Below are 14,247 nucleotides of genomic sequence, written 5' to 3' on the forward strand. Positions count from 1 at the left end.
ATGTTTCTTACCTATTTTCAGTAATTCGTGAAGATCAGATTTTGAAAGGGGTCAGGGAATAATTCACTATTGTCACCTAGGCTCACTTGGGGTTTTTTTTTATTTCCTATGGAAACAATGTTAAGCACTCTGTGACAATATGATTCTAAATGGCACTATAACAAATAAAACGTGATTGACTGGTTAGTTGATTGACTGGTTGATTGGTCAATTGACAGATTTAAAGACTGATCGACTGACTTATTTTTGCTCCCTCTGAAAAGCCTCGGGAAGGGAAAGTGTGCAAAATTACTGCAGTGTATGAGGACTGCATACAACAAATTAAGCAGAACATTCAATAATTATTAGAAGAAACAACCAGTTTTGACATCCCAAGTCATCTCGAAAACTGAAGATATCCATCATCCCATTGTCCCGTTCCACAAATGTGAGCACGTGAGCCACGACATTTTAGCCACAAGGTGGAGCCAAAACACCGAAAATTACAAAACGCTGCAAGACATTTTTAGATGTTACAAATTTGTTAACCGGTCAAGTATGAGATGGTGCATACAATTTATCATAAAGTTTAGTTAGCGATTGCATTCTAATTTGCAAGATATGGGTCAGGAAGCAAACTAATTTTAAAGGTAAAACGGAAACTGACTTCCTGTCTTAGAGCTTAAATTAATGCAAAATTAAAGTTAACACAAGTTGTATTACAACTAAGCCAGTTTGCTACCTAGCTAGCTACAGTTTAGAAAAGAACAAAATCGCGTTGTTGACCCTTCATTGTAGCTATAATCGCGCGTGTAGAAATGTTGAGGGGCGAGACCAACGCGAGCGTTACGTTTTGGTATACACCAATCATATCGTGAACAGTGAGATCTACAACCAATCAATGATGAGGTGGATTTTTAAACGTCTGAAACATGGGCTGAACGTCCAATTCATTTGAGCCAATTGTGGCGCCGGCCTTTTGTGCAGTGAAAACCGTGAACATGTAACGTTAGCGTCAAACTTGAAACGCACGTATTTAAAGGGAAATTGCATGCAGGTTGGTTCAACAAATTTGGACATAGCTAGCCGGCTAAGGTGTATTTCGGACACTTTGCAATGGGAAAAGGTAAGCCGTAAAGCATCTGGCTAATTTAAACGATTTTTGGACAACTTGTTCTGGCACAAGGGGGCTTTGTGCTTGTGTCGCCCCATTATTTAGACTAAGTAAGATAACTACGTTAAACTCAGCCACGGTCTGTAGCAAGCAAACTCACTTATAGTTAATGCCTGGCTTGAGGGAAATGTCTTGTATTGTTTACGGTATGTGGTTTACGTACAGTTGTGGCAAGTCATCGCTAGGTTTGTCATTAAACATAAATTTACTGGGTAATAACTTCTATGCTGCAATAAAGACGTTTTCACATTGTGATTCTGTGATCGCTGTATTGCATTATCTAGCTAGCTGGGTAATTTGGATAACTAACTGACGAAGGTAGCTTGCAAGAAAATCTTCTAGATTAGAAAGATAACAACATAATTTGGTAGTATATTCCTATCATAAAGGCCAGGAGTTGCTAGCTAACGCGTTAACGTTAACTGCAAAAGCCATAGGGGAAATTGCCAGCAAGAATTTTATCATCTGGAATTTACGAACAGAAGTTGTAGATGAGTAGCTTGACTGTCGCTCTCATGAACGACCCTCTGCCGGACAGTTATGGGAATTACTGCTGTAATTTTCAGTCCCTTTAAATGTTCGTGTAGCTATTTAGACAGAAATTAACATGGCGGAGGGAAGGAACTGTAAAACCTACCTTGGTTGAATAAATATAACGCTCTGTTAGCATTTTCAGAAGGCTATTTAGGCAGCTATCAACATTGCTAACGAATCAAGCAGTCGTAACACGACAGAGGAATAAAATGTCTTGCGATTCATATTTCAAGGTAAAAAGAAAGTCGTGACCGTCACAAAAGTTAAACCTGAAGACGCCTCCGACATCAAAGAAAAGGAGACAAAAGAAAACCATCCAAAAATGAACGGGGTAGGTGTCGCCTCTGTCACGTTAGCCAGCTAGATTAGCTGACTTGGCTAGCTACCTAGCCAACTACATGTTTCAATTGAAGTGCAAAGCTGTCCAAAGACAAAGCTGCATGATACTGATGAGCACGTACAGCTACATTTTTAAACTTGAGCAGCAACGAATGAGCAGCTGTGCATTTTGTTTCGACCCAGCGAACAGAAATCAGTCAAGTTTGAATTGAAAAGAAGATTGCAGAGGAAGGGGCGAAACGTCGTTATTTTGAAAATTGAAGAGAAATTAAATTCGTTATGTTCAAGATAAGAGAATGTGTTTCCATAAATATTGTTTGTGTGGATAATGAGGCCGGAGGGTTGGCGTGGTGATACACATGAGCTCCCTGTCTTATAGTATCCTATTTCATATTGTGTATGAGTCACTTTAAGGGAATGGTCACCGGGAACGATGTGTCCATGTAAAGGTTAATTTGTAGTTTGTACAGAGTAAATATTTTGCAATGAGGTGTGAGGATTATTACAACTCCATAATGGGATTGTTATGCATCAAACTAACTTGCTTGTGTATTTATAAAGTGTGCAATTAGAAAATGCTGCATATTGCAATTTCAATACTTACTATCAAAAGGTGCCTGATGCATATGTATGCATTGGTTTGCTTACCTCTGAATTTGCAGCAACAACTGTGTGTTAAAAGTGACCTTGAAGTTGTAAAACCCAGGTAACAGTAATTGTCAACATCTCCTTCCTTATACACCAGTGTAGTTTTGTTCTAGGAAGACGAGTCTAATGGCATACCTGATGATATACCCTTTGACATAGCTGTACTAGTGTCCTGTTGTACTCATTTAATTCAGTGTCAAGATTTAATGCCCAGACTGCCTGTTGCAGGAGAGTCCATGTAATGGTCAAACTACGATACTCAATTACTTGAGTCCCGGCAAGCCCCGTGCTCCCCTCCATGATAACTCCGTCTCGCTCCACCATGAAGGAAAGTTGCCTCCAAAGCGCACTGACCAGAATGATACCAAGAAGAAAGGAGAAGGTATATAACTCTTTAGCTCACAAATTGTGTCAGGTTTCTTGGGCTGTAAAAGGCCATTCCATCTGCTTTAGAACATATTTGGTCACACATCTTTATTGTAAAATCTGCTTCCCCTTTAGAATGAAACTCGTTTGATTGTATAATTACTGACAACCGGTTGTTATGCATCTTTGTAACGTCAGATTGATGCTGTAGCTAACAGGCAGCGTTTAAACTTGTGTGGATTGGTTTGTTTACCATGTAAGACTTGTCTGTGTGTCAGCTGATTTGAGTTAAGAGACCCCAAGAATAATTTCCTGTCTGTGAATGGCATCAGTGTTCACTGTCTGGCATCTTATGACACCACTTATTTACTTGAGAATCTATTATTTTCATTACTCATAGTGGGGGGGGGGGGGGGGGCTGGTATGACATCAGGGGCTTTAATAAGGCCCAGTCTCTCTCAGGCCTGTCAGCTTCTCCACCTTAAAGAAGCTGGGTTTGTGTCTGGGTGTGAGCTGCATGATGTGACTGATGTTCCCGTGTCCCTTTGTGCCCATAGCCAGACTTGATGGGCATGCAAAGACCGAACTTGCCACGCTGGAGGAGGAGGGCAGCCCATGCCCCCCAAGTCAGACTGAAGTGCAGGCCAGTCCACGCCACAGTGAGGCAGCCTGCTTGGACTCTACTGCAGCCCCCAAGCTAGATAACAATGGCACCCACCGCCCCAACAAGGGTAGAGGGACCCACCGCAAGGCCAAAGAGAAGTCTACACAGAAACCGTGAGTGCACCGAAGTTCTGATGTAATTGGGAGTGTCCAATAAAGGGGTGGAACCTTTGTGCAGCATCCTTTGAGAACTGGCATGAATGCCAGTGGCTATTCAGATATCATGGTTTGTTACTACCTACTTTCATTTTCTCCCCCCCCCCCCCCCAAGTTCTCTGGCTGGAATGTGTATAATTTTATTGCATGTACCATATTGCCATGAATTAAATTTGTTGCCTTAAAAGAGGATGGAACCACAAAGTTGGTTTCATTTGATTATAAACTAATTAGGTTGATGTTGCAAACATTTTAATCTCCGTCAGATCGACAGAGCAGAATATGAGCTTTGTTGGCGCCCTGAGACCATAGAGGCACCTTTGTTTTATGACAGCATTGCATATCTTTTCTTACAGAACAGAAAGCAACCATTCCCAGAACAGAAAAGTGACAGACTACTATCCAATCAGAAGAAGCTCCAGGAAAAGTAAAGCTGAACTGAAGGTCAGTACCAGGACTGGAGTGGGCCAGGGGTAGAATCCTACTCTACCATTGTAGCATGTTTTTCTAACCTCAGTACTGTAAGTTGCTTGTAAATGATTTGCATGATAACATGACAATCTGGAATTGGGCAAGGTTCAACATATTCATTAAGACAAGGGCTCCCCAATCACTTGTTGAGCAATTCACTTGTTTTGAGTGCACACTGAGCCCAATGACCTGAGTTCAAGTTAACTGGTACAAGATATAGCCAGATATGCATTATCCTCTACCTTGAAGTAGCGAAACCAAACTTCTTTGCAAGTATCATAAACCTTTGGCTCATTTTGATCCTCAATGAAGTCCTTCATTTTGGTGTGTTTAAATGAAGGATTCTGACTGGTAAAGGTGAATGAATTTTTGTTTGTCAAGTGTTAGGTCTTATTTAGTTATGATGTGGGGTTCTATGAATGTTGTCTAAACTAAATGCCTGTATCTTGGATGGACCAGAGGCACGGTTTTTGTGAATTCATATGTAGGCCTATGCATTTAACTTTATCATGCTGGCATTTCAGACTAGGTGATTTCATTTGCTGACCTTAAATCTCAAGCTTGTTTCTATCAACAGTGCGAAGAACAGCAGCGCATTGATGATTTGATACAAAAAGGGATTGAAGATGGACTGCAGGTAGCCCTTTGTCACTGCATTACAAAACTCAAAATTGCCGTTGTCCCAGTTTGCATCCATTCTCTGAATCTGAATTGATGTTGCCTGAAATGGGTATCTACCTCTGAAACCCCAACAGGTTAAATACATCGAAGAGAAGGGAAGAGGGGTGTTTGCGACCAGAAGCTTCCAGAAAGGACAGTTCGTAGTGGAGTACCATGGAGATCTCTTGCATATCAAGGATGCTAAGAAAAGAGAAGTGGAATATGCACAAAACCCTGCTACTGGCTGCTACATGTACTACTTCCAGTATCTCAGCAAAACATACTGGTGTGTGCCCCCCACTTTCACTGATGCTTACTGTGTATAGTGCTTCTGCGCATACAGTCACACAGGTGTGATTAGACTCATTAGCACTTTTGCACGTACAATCAATCTGTGATTAGAACACCAGATTGGAAAAATTCTAGCTAATGTTAGCTTTGAGGAAATGGTGATTTAACGTTACAAAGTATAGCAAATGTGGCAGTGAAAACTATGAGAAGGTTAATAACACTAATGAAAACATAAGGAACCATGTAACAACACGTGAGATGCACAGCATAAAGTGTGTCGCGTGCGAAAGGGTTAAGATGGTGATGGTCAAGTCAGGCTTTATGACCCATTTTTGGGTGTAAGCATCACACGCTGTAGAAGGCGTTTCACTTAACTTTTTGCTCTCTTCTCAAATACATCGGAGTGTGGTCAAATGGGGTAACTCGGGAGGAATATGGAGACATTATGGAGTCTTGCCAAAATGGTTTGGGCAGAAGGCATTGCTTCAGCTGGCTACGATAAGCCTCTTTTAGTTAATACCATTTTTTTCCAAACAACATCCAGCTGGCTACATTTTATACAGCCTGCTTTATTTGGTTATCTGGCAAGGCAGCTTGCTAGAATGTAGTTTTACCATTTATTAGTCCTGCTTATTTTCATTTGCTGGATTTTCACTTGTTCGCTCAGAAATGTACAAGCTGGAATATGCAGCTATTGCTATACAACTTGCAGACCTTCCTTTGCTATTCCAGTCCATAGTAAAGGACAGTAAAATTGCATACAGCAGAAGTGTTGCAAATTCTGCAGTCATTTGATGATCATCAGTGCCATTCTATAGACTGCATATCATTTTTCAAGTGGCAGCACGCAAATCTACATGACAGGATGAGGAGTGGTTAAACTGCAATTGCAGGAATATAACTGGAGTCATGACACGAAACCAATGGAAATATGACACCCCCCACCCCCCCGGTCATTAATTGTTGGCACATGGCCTATGTAGTTGATGATGCTTCACTTGCCCAATACTGAAGACTTTGTGCTAAAGTGTTTTGCAAGTTCAGAGTAATCTGGGGAAAACAATGCATACTTTTGCATTTCCTTGGTGTTGGTGTTCAGGTGTATTATGAGCTGTGACAGACTTCTAAAACACGAGCTCCCTCTGTTAAATGTTAAATGCAGGCCTTTTGTTGAACTCCTTGTCCTTTCTCTTCCAGTGTGGATGCAACTAAAGAAACCAATCGCTTGGGAAGACTGATTAACCACAGTAAAAATGGCAACTGCCAGACCAAACTTCATGACATAAATGGAATACCTCATCTTATTCTGGTGGCTTCCAGAGACATTGAAGAGGGGGAGGAGCTGCTGTATGATTACGGTGACCGCAGCAAAGCTTCCATCGCAGCCCACCCCTGGCTCAAATATTGATGTACTTTTTTTTTTTTTTTTTTTTTTTTTGGTTTTTTTAAAAAATAACTTTCAGTGGATGTGATCTATGAAGGGAAAAATCAGCAATATTTCCTGGTTTTAAAACTGAAAATTGCCTTAGTAACAGGATGTGTTGTATGTTCTGGGTTTGATGACTATGCCATTTAGCAGGCAGTCTGAATTGCCCTCTATCAATACTTTTAAATGTATTTATATGAATGCTAGATTTCATAGCATTTCTTTTGTATATTTTGTGTACCAGTAAGATAGTATTTCCAGAGCATGCAGGTGTAATTCAGAGGGTTTTATACATATTTTGTTTTTATATTGTGTGGTAGTTATTTTATGCTTGGCAATAAATGATGGCACCACATTAGTTTCTGTCAGAAAGTTGATATGCATGTAAAAAGAAAACTGGAATATAATTTCTATCAGTATTGTACACTTTTTAAATGATGCCTATATGTTATGTAATTATTTTATGAACTTGAACAAAATCTTTCTTAACACACAAAGCTGTTAAATGTCCACAACCAAATGCTTCACAGGAAAGCATTAAGATGCAACTTCTGGTTGAGGTGTATTATTAAAATTTTTATACAAGTGGTCTTCTGTTTTACCTATATAAACCCATTTAAAAATTGTAGTAATCAACATTACAATCATTTCAAAAAAAGACAGTCCTAGCAGTGGTTTAATAGGAAATGAGTCCACACAGCCTACCAGCAGTAATATCCCCCCTAATCTCACATAGTTCATTAAAATTCCAAAATGTAGTTAAAACAAAACGGTTTTAAAATGTAATTTGATCGAATTTGTAATATGCTCGAATGTTTGTATAATTAATGAGAAACACTACAAGAATCCTGACGTCCTGTGTCGGTGAAATGGCAACATTAGTTATTGCAGACATGTCTGTATAATCCTCCATGGTATTTAGTTGGTCACCCATATAAAGAGAACAGCAGATTAAAATGTTTACAATACTGCTTCATCAGAAGTGTGAAAGGTGACTGTTTTTAAGGTTAAATGTTACCGAGAAAAGCACAGAAGTACTTCACCGTTCATAAATTACAAAGCTACAAATGCTCCAGTAATGGCTCTGAGGATTGGGGATCTCTCAGGTCTTTCCTCATTTCTATACATCGGGAAATACTGAAATACTGTTCATTACAATGTACAAAAATGTATAAAATCTTCATTACATACAATATGTTCCATCTTCAATTGAGTTGGGTCTTCACTGTTTTCTTCTGAATGAAAATCTGAAAAGGAAAAGAATACATTTTTTCCCCTGACAAGATATTTTAATTTGAAACAGCTTAACCTTATATAACAGATGGAATAAAATGAAAAGAATTACTTGATAAATTTACATGAATTAAGTAGTAAACAGAAGAATAAACTGCCCATTACCCACACCTGCACAGCGCTCCAATAACAACATGAAGCTGCAGGATCAGAAAGCCCCTTTCATGCAGTGTGTGCAAAGCCTGTCCCACCTCATTCCTTTCTGAGTTCTGTGCTATGCCACTCAGCCATAGAAGAATGTGCTTAAGTGAATTTGCGATGTCTGCTAAAGCTGGAGCAGACGTTACTGAGCATAGCAGCTGAACTGGCCAGTAAATCAGTTAGGGTGAGTGCCCAGGTTGCTCCTTCAGCCACAAGCTGCCTCTGCACAAAACACGACCAGTCACAAGGTCGTCATTATGAAGCCGGACCGTGGGAACACACGGCCCGATGATGACCACCCAGGGATGCGTAATGCCTTCAGAATGCTTCTCGGGCAATACAGCATTGGTGCAATGTACGGTGATATTGTGAGAGCACTGTGCAATATGGGTAGCAGTTAGCCACACTTGTCAGCTGACTCCAAGGCATTTCAAAAATGAGCATTTATCCTTGCTGAACCCTGGGTTACAAGCCATGCATGACCGTTGCACTGCATTTTATGTCATTGGCGAGACACCTCAGCCATTGCTCATGCTGAAAATCTGGGGTACTTTCACATTTAAGGGAAATTGATTGCAACACTTGGCACCTATTACACAAATACTGAAGGTATGGTCCTCTTCTGAGGAGGTGGACTTGCCAATTAATTCTGTAAGAAATAAAGGCTGGGTAGCAAGTAGTCTGTCTTGTGGGGATGTGGCCCAGCAGTATTCCATTCACCCAGACATATGGAGCACAACATGTACAAACTACGATATTGACTTAATTTCCTGTTTTGGTCAGTGTCTTCCTGTCCTGCTTTTCAACACGGTAGCTGGATTCCAGAACCTCTCCTCAATTCCTACATGCTAGAACCCTCCCTAACCAAACCAGAAACTGATAACTGGTGGCCTCCTTATTGCCTATTCCAATTCCATAGCAAATATATGAACAGAGTGAGACATTTTCTCAATCATCTCCTTCCACAGAGGATGCACTGATGTATTCTCATGTGGAGGAGTTTTTCAAGGATCTGTGATGTAAGCTCCCACACATGTTTGCAAGATGAAGAAGGAGGGGATTCCTGCTAAACAGCATACTAAATTGACACTGTTTAATTGGACAAGAATGTTGCATTTCCCTCATTGCATCAGGGACCTCCTTTTCTCCTTGCATCTCTTCCTTATCTGCTCAATAATTTTAATCAAGGAAGAGATGCAAGGATTCATTTACAAAGTTATGGAATATATCCAGTATATTAATCTTCAGTGAGCTGAATGGCACAGAAGTTCCAAGATTCTGAACAATACATTTGCATGCTGGGAAGTGTAGTTAAAGATTGAAATTGTCCAGCATCCAAGAAATCACTATTTTCCACACCAAGACAATACAACAGAAGGCAACAGGCAAGCAACCAAACACCAAATGTAACAGTGCCCCTCAGCACAAATTGAATTGTGCTTTGAAACCTGTTGTAAGTTGTCTGAAACACTTCCTTGTCCAAAAGCTGCCACCTTGAGGGAAGGGAAGAGCAGCTGCTGTGAATCAACATCTTCCTAAACAGGGGAACTTATTTACAAAAGGCCCACTCACAGCCTTCTGATGGTGGTCTTCTCCTCTTTCTGCTCGTCTTTTGCCTCTTCTTTGGTGACAGCAGTGGAGTCAGCAGAGGATGGAGAATCCAGGTCCACTTCAACCATGGATGGCTCAGCCTGAGGCAAAATCCCACTACAGATGCATGTGCATAAGAAAAGGGGCTTCTTTTGTCAACTGTATAATCCTTTTTACATAGAAATGGAAAAAACCGACATTGCAGACCAGCGGAGCGCTTGGTATCACAAAAGATTTCACTACTTTATGAGCAGGTACCCAACTACATAAGCCCATGAGACTCACTGAGGAACATTTTCAACTTAGTTATAGAGTGCCTACAATTTAGTGAAAGATTCCTCAGTTAGCCCATGGAACCTGCCATGAACAGGACAAATATGTCATGACTGTCTGTCTTCCTTCCTGCTGTACCTCTTATAGAGTTGCAACTCCTCTTGAGCCACCAGCAGCTGGGCCTTCAGTTGGTTCCTCTCCTGTAGCACCTCCTTCAGCTCCTGCATGGTGAAGCGTGGCCGGTTTGGGTCCTTCAGGTCTACCACCAACTTGTTCGGCCCCAGCAATTGCTTAAAGCAGAGAAAAGAAGGGCAAGCGGTGTCATCTCAGGGGTCAGCCATGACTTTTCCGTTGCCAGAACCCAAAAAATGGAAACTATAACTGCCACCTGTGAACTACAAACACAAAAACTGGCAGGGCTCATCTCCATGCTTCTCTTGTATTTCCTTTCAGGGAAAACCTCCAATCCACTCCCACTAGAAAACCCCCCCAATCAGGGGTTACCAATGGGTATCAAATTTCTTTAACAGAACTTAAGATGTTCCAGTAGAGAAACCACAGCAATTCCAATAGCACAAACTAAACAGCGATTGGCCTGCTCTTAGGCGAGATAAAAGCTGCACTCATATGTCACCTGAATTGTGAAATAGACATTTGCTACAAAATTCCCACTGCCATAGTGTAAACTCTTTGTTTGCATATGTGGTTTGAGATAAGCATTTTTACTGTTCTGTTTAAACTGGAAGCTATGAAAGTGGCTGGAGGAGTCAACAGTGAACTTTTTTTTTGGACAGCTGTTTTAATATTCTGGACAATAATGAGCACACACCTGAGCTTGCTGGTCAGATGATCATGAGGTTTTCAACTGTAGAACAGTCCTCAAAAACAGGTACTGGTACACTGTCCACCATCTTTTTAAGAAATGGAGTAGGTATCACCTGGCTGGCTAAGCCCTGTTGTAGGCAGGCCAGCTTCTTCCACTTCCTCTTACTTAAAAACTTTTGTATCATAGTGTTCTAGTAACACCCAACAGAAAAGACAGCAGGAAAGTGTGTGGAACCAGATCTCCATGGTGCCTGCTGATTCCAGTTCTGACAGTGGAAGAGAGCATTCTAATGTTTTCCGTCTCTTGGTATCCAGCCAAACTTTTTAAATTTGACTCTCCAAGCATGGTGACTTGTTTGAATCAGTACACAAGCAGTGTAATCTTGGATGAATTCATGAAACAAGTTCAAAATTGCAATTACTGGATATCAATATACATGTACTGAATGTACTGTTATGTCATATACTGACGTCTAAATTAAGGGAGCTGAGGGCATGAGAGGGTAGATAGCATGTGGTGTTGAGCCTTCATGTACAATGTTTCTGAGCAACACTGCTTCAGTTTCTTTCCTGCAGTTTCATTGCTGATTGTTATCCTTATATACATGTTGCAAAACAGATGCAAATCGTTTCATCAAGTTGATCTCGGTGACTGAAAACTGTCTGTTTTTAAATCTGTTTGAAATATATATAAAACAAAAGCAAAGTTACCCCCCTCTAAATGTTATCCTCATATAATAATTCTAGCAATACTGAGTTTTCACTACACTGGATGTAGAGATTTTAATAACTATTTCCATTATGAAATGTAAAACTTAATTTCCAGGGAAGTCTGTAAATTCGCTGCAAAGTAACTAAGAGGATTTTCTGTGACCACCACAGAAGATGGAGCGCGAGGGCTTTGTTGTGGTTCAGCAATGCAGAAGGTCGCCTAATCCCGGTCTCATGCCAAATAATTAATTGTGGGCACCGAAGCAGATAGCTAGCGCTGTCATTACAGCGGAAAACAAACCCATAAAACCCATTCCTTGTTTTTACCGAAGGCGAACTCACCGTTCCCTGTCCAGTTGAATCGTCACCCAGGATTCTCTCCAATTCACTTTTTAAATTGTCTCGTTCCATTTTTAGCTCTTCCAGTGTTAGATTGTACTTATTCACCAAAATTTCAAACATCTCAAGGACCCGAACAATTTTGAATTGCAGTTCAGACACTTCTTCTCCCGCGTTACTAATTTTCAGCAGGTCTCTACCGATCACGTATGAAATGTCATATACATCTTCGACTGTAAGCTGAAAAGCGTCTTTTTCAAAAGCCAAAGCAGGCGACGTGTCCAAAGGTTGTTGCATGGCGGTCCCTTAGTTACCACGTTGAGTTGACAAGATTGTTGCGACCGCGGCTGTTGGTCTTAGATACACCGGTATTATTATTTTTTTGTCTTTTTTTCACAATAAGATACTATGTATTCGCATAATTCTACGGCCACTGCTTGTTGCTAACTTAGCGAACTTCCTTCTCTCAGCAATTTCGGCCGACCAACCCATTCTTTTGAGTGACATTACATTCAGCCAATTGCCAAGCCTCTCTCTGCACTAATCGAATATCAGTTGAAGGCAAAGTTTCTTTACCGGCAGGTGAAGCCATGCGAACAGTCAGGTGAAACGGCACGTGATGATCTTTAAGCTACGTTTTGATTTTTTATATTGTGTTCCCAGGTTTGACGTATGAGCAGCTATGGGAAAATCATGTCAAAACGCGTGTGGCGTTCTTTTTGTTCCTGTGGCGACAGTACTTTCTAAATGTCACTGCCAACCAACTAGCGCACGAAAAAATGTATCTGTTCTGCTGACCTTGCTTCACAAGAAGTCGGCTTATAACGACAAAACATGGGCATAACAACGCATATATAATTCCATTTTCTTATAAATAAGGCGCATATCTAGAAAAAAAACGCCACTAATCTATATCTATACACTTCATATTAACTGTAATCAAGTGTCAGTTAAGTAAGTTATTTGAGAAACAGTACAAGTCGAGTGGGAAATGTTTCCACACAAAATGTGACAAAAATTATAATTTCCGGCAAATGTCAACGACCCAGTAGAATGCAGGTGTTTAGCTTGAGATCTGTTACGTACAAAATAAATTGTAGAAGTGTATTTGAAAAGTAATCAGTCTATACAAATTATCACACTTAATTTACTTTCTATCTACCTAGTAAAGTAAGAATGATAAGAGTGGCTTGAAAGCTGTTTACATTCCTTTGTAAAATAGTCACTTAGGTGGATTGTGTAGGCCTAATTTAATATTCCACAAGGCAAGCCATTGATCACTTGAAAATGAAAACTCTTAATAAAACTGGGAATATGGGAATATTAAAATTTGGGAATATCAACTAAATGTTTGGAAGACTATAATCTAGCATGTCTTGATGGAATAGAAGCCCCTGTGTTACTACACAAAGATGAAATGTGTTCAAGTTTGTTATTGTGTCAGTCTACGTGTGAAGGTAGCCCTTAGGAAAATGTGTGGCATCTATGAAAGTGTGCAGCAGCAACATAGTGGCATGGAGCTGAATGTCTGGACCATGTGGGAGGGTATACAGACCTACTATATCCTCAGCCTCCACTGGTGCAACCTCCACCTCGAGCTATTCATTACTGCCTATGCTGAACAGTAGAATAAGAGGAGATAGTGCAGGTCCTCTATTGGTGCTGCCCTTGGTGTGGTGATAGACCGCTCTTATTGGTGTGTCTTCAATTATTTCACGCACCTCTCTGTGGCAACGATGTGCAAGTGTGGTAGACCAGTGTTTGGGGTACATGCTGAAGAGTCACCTGGTGCAAGGGCATAGGGCTGGAAGGGGGACCTGGTCCAGCTCTGGTTCAGAATGAGGGCCAGGCCTTTCTGGAGCTTCATTGCTCTAATGCCAATGGCAGAGCCACCTTAGAAAGGGTGCTCAACATATCCTTATGTTATCATGCTTCATATGAAGGACTTGTGTCAAGACCTGTGCGCTTTAGAAATGCCTTTGAAAATAATTATGTAACTAGCAGATTATAAAGCTACATTTTACCAGTGACTGACAAAAATTTAGGAGTGTGTCATGTAGTTTGTAGTTGATCTTTTTCTGCAACATCCTGCAAAAGCAATTCATCCATAGCCTACTTTTGCAGGACGTGGAAAACTACTTTTTCTAATTGGCAAAAAAGGTAAATGTGTTTGTATAATTCGACTTTCACATAAAATTACTTTTCCAAAGATCTTGTGCATAATAGCATTGCTGAAAGAGAATAAGGAAAACATCTTCAGATGTCAAAAACATGGAAGTAACTTTATTGAGCTGCCATGTCTGGCAGCAATACTGTAGAAGAAAAACTTTCAAGGCACATCTCACAAAGTATGTGCATCCTCATAGAC

At 40.5% G+C, this 14,247-nt stretch overlaps 2 protein-coding genes across 2 annotated transcripts; one reads left to right on the forward strand and one right to left on the reverse strand.

The window, feature by feature from the left end:
- The first annotated feature begins 1,031 nt into the window (after nt 1–1,031).
- On the forward strand, nt 1,032–6,689 carry kmt5ab (lysine methyltransferase 5Ab). Its single transcript, XM_036527701.1, has 8 exons — nt 1,032–1,105; nt 1,921–2,018; nt 2,903–3,056; nt 3,598–3,817; nt 4,216–4,303; nt 4,908–4,967; nt 5,086–5,276; nt 6,479–6,689. The coding sequence occupies exons 1-8, from the start codon at nt 1,096–1,098 to the stop codon at nt 6,687–6,689; spliced, it is 1,032 nt and encodes a 343-aa protein (XP_036383594.1). The 5' UTR covers nt 1,032–1,095.
- Nucleotides 6,690–7,138: 449 nt separating this feature from the next.
- Nucleotides 7,139–12,358, reverse strand: rilpl2 (Rab interacting lysosomal protein-like 2). The gene is made up of 4 exons (XM_036527342.1): nt 11,883–12,358; nt 10,143–10,294; nt 9,714–9,848; nt 7,139–7,954 (listed from the first exon to the last, which is right to left on the reverse strand). Exons 1-4 carry the CDS (start codon nt 12,174–12,176, stop codon nt 7,930–7,932), a joined length of 606 nt encoding a protein of 201 aa, XP_036383235.1. The 5' UTR covers nt 12,177–12,358; the 3' UTR covers nt 7,139–7,929.
- Between the last annotated feature and the right edge of the window lie 1,889 nt (nt 12,359–14,247).

This window comes from Megalops cyprinoides, chromosome 4 (genome assembly GCF_013368585.1).
Source record: "Megalops cyprinoides isolate fMegCyp1 chromosome 4, fMegCyp1.pri, whole genome shotgun sequence".
NCBI lineage: Eukaryota > Metazoa > Chordata > Actinopteri > Elopiformes > Megalopidae > Megalops > Megalops cyprinoides.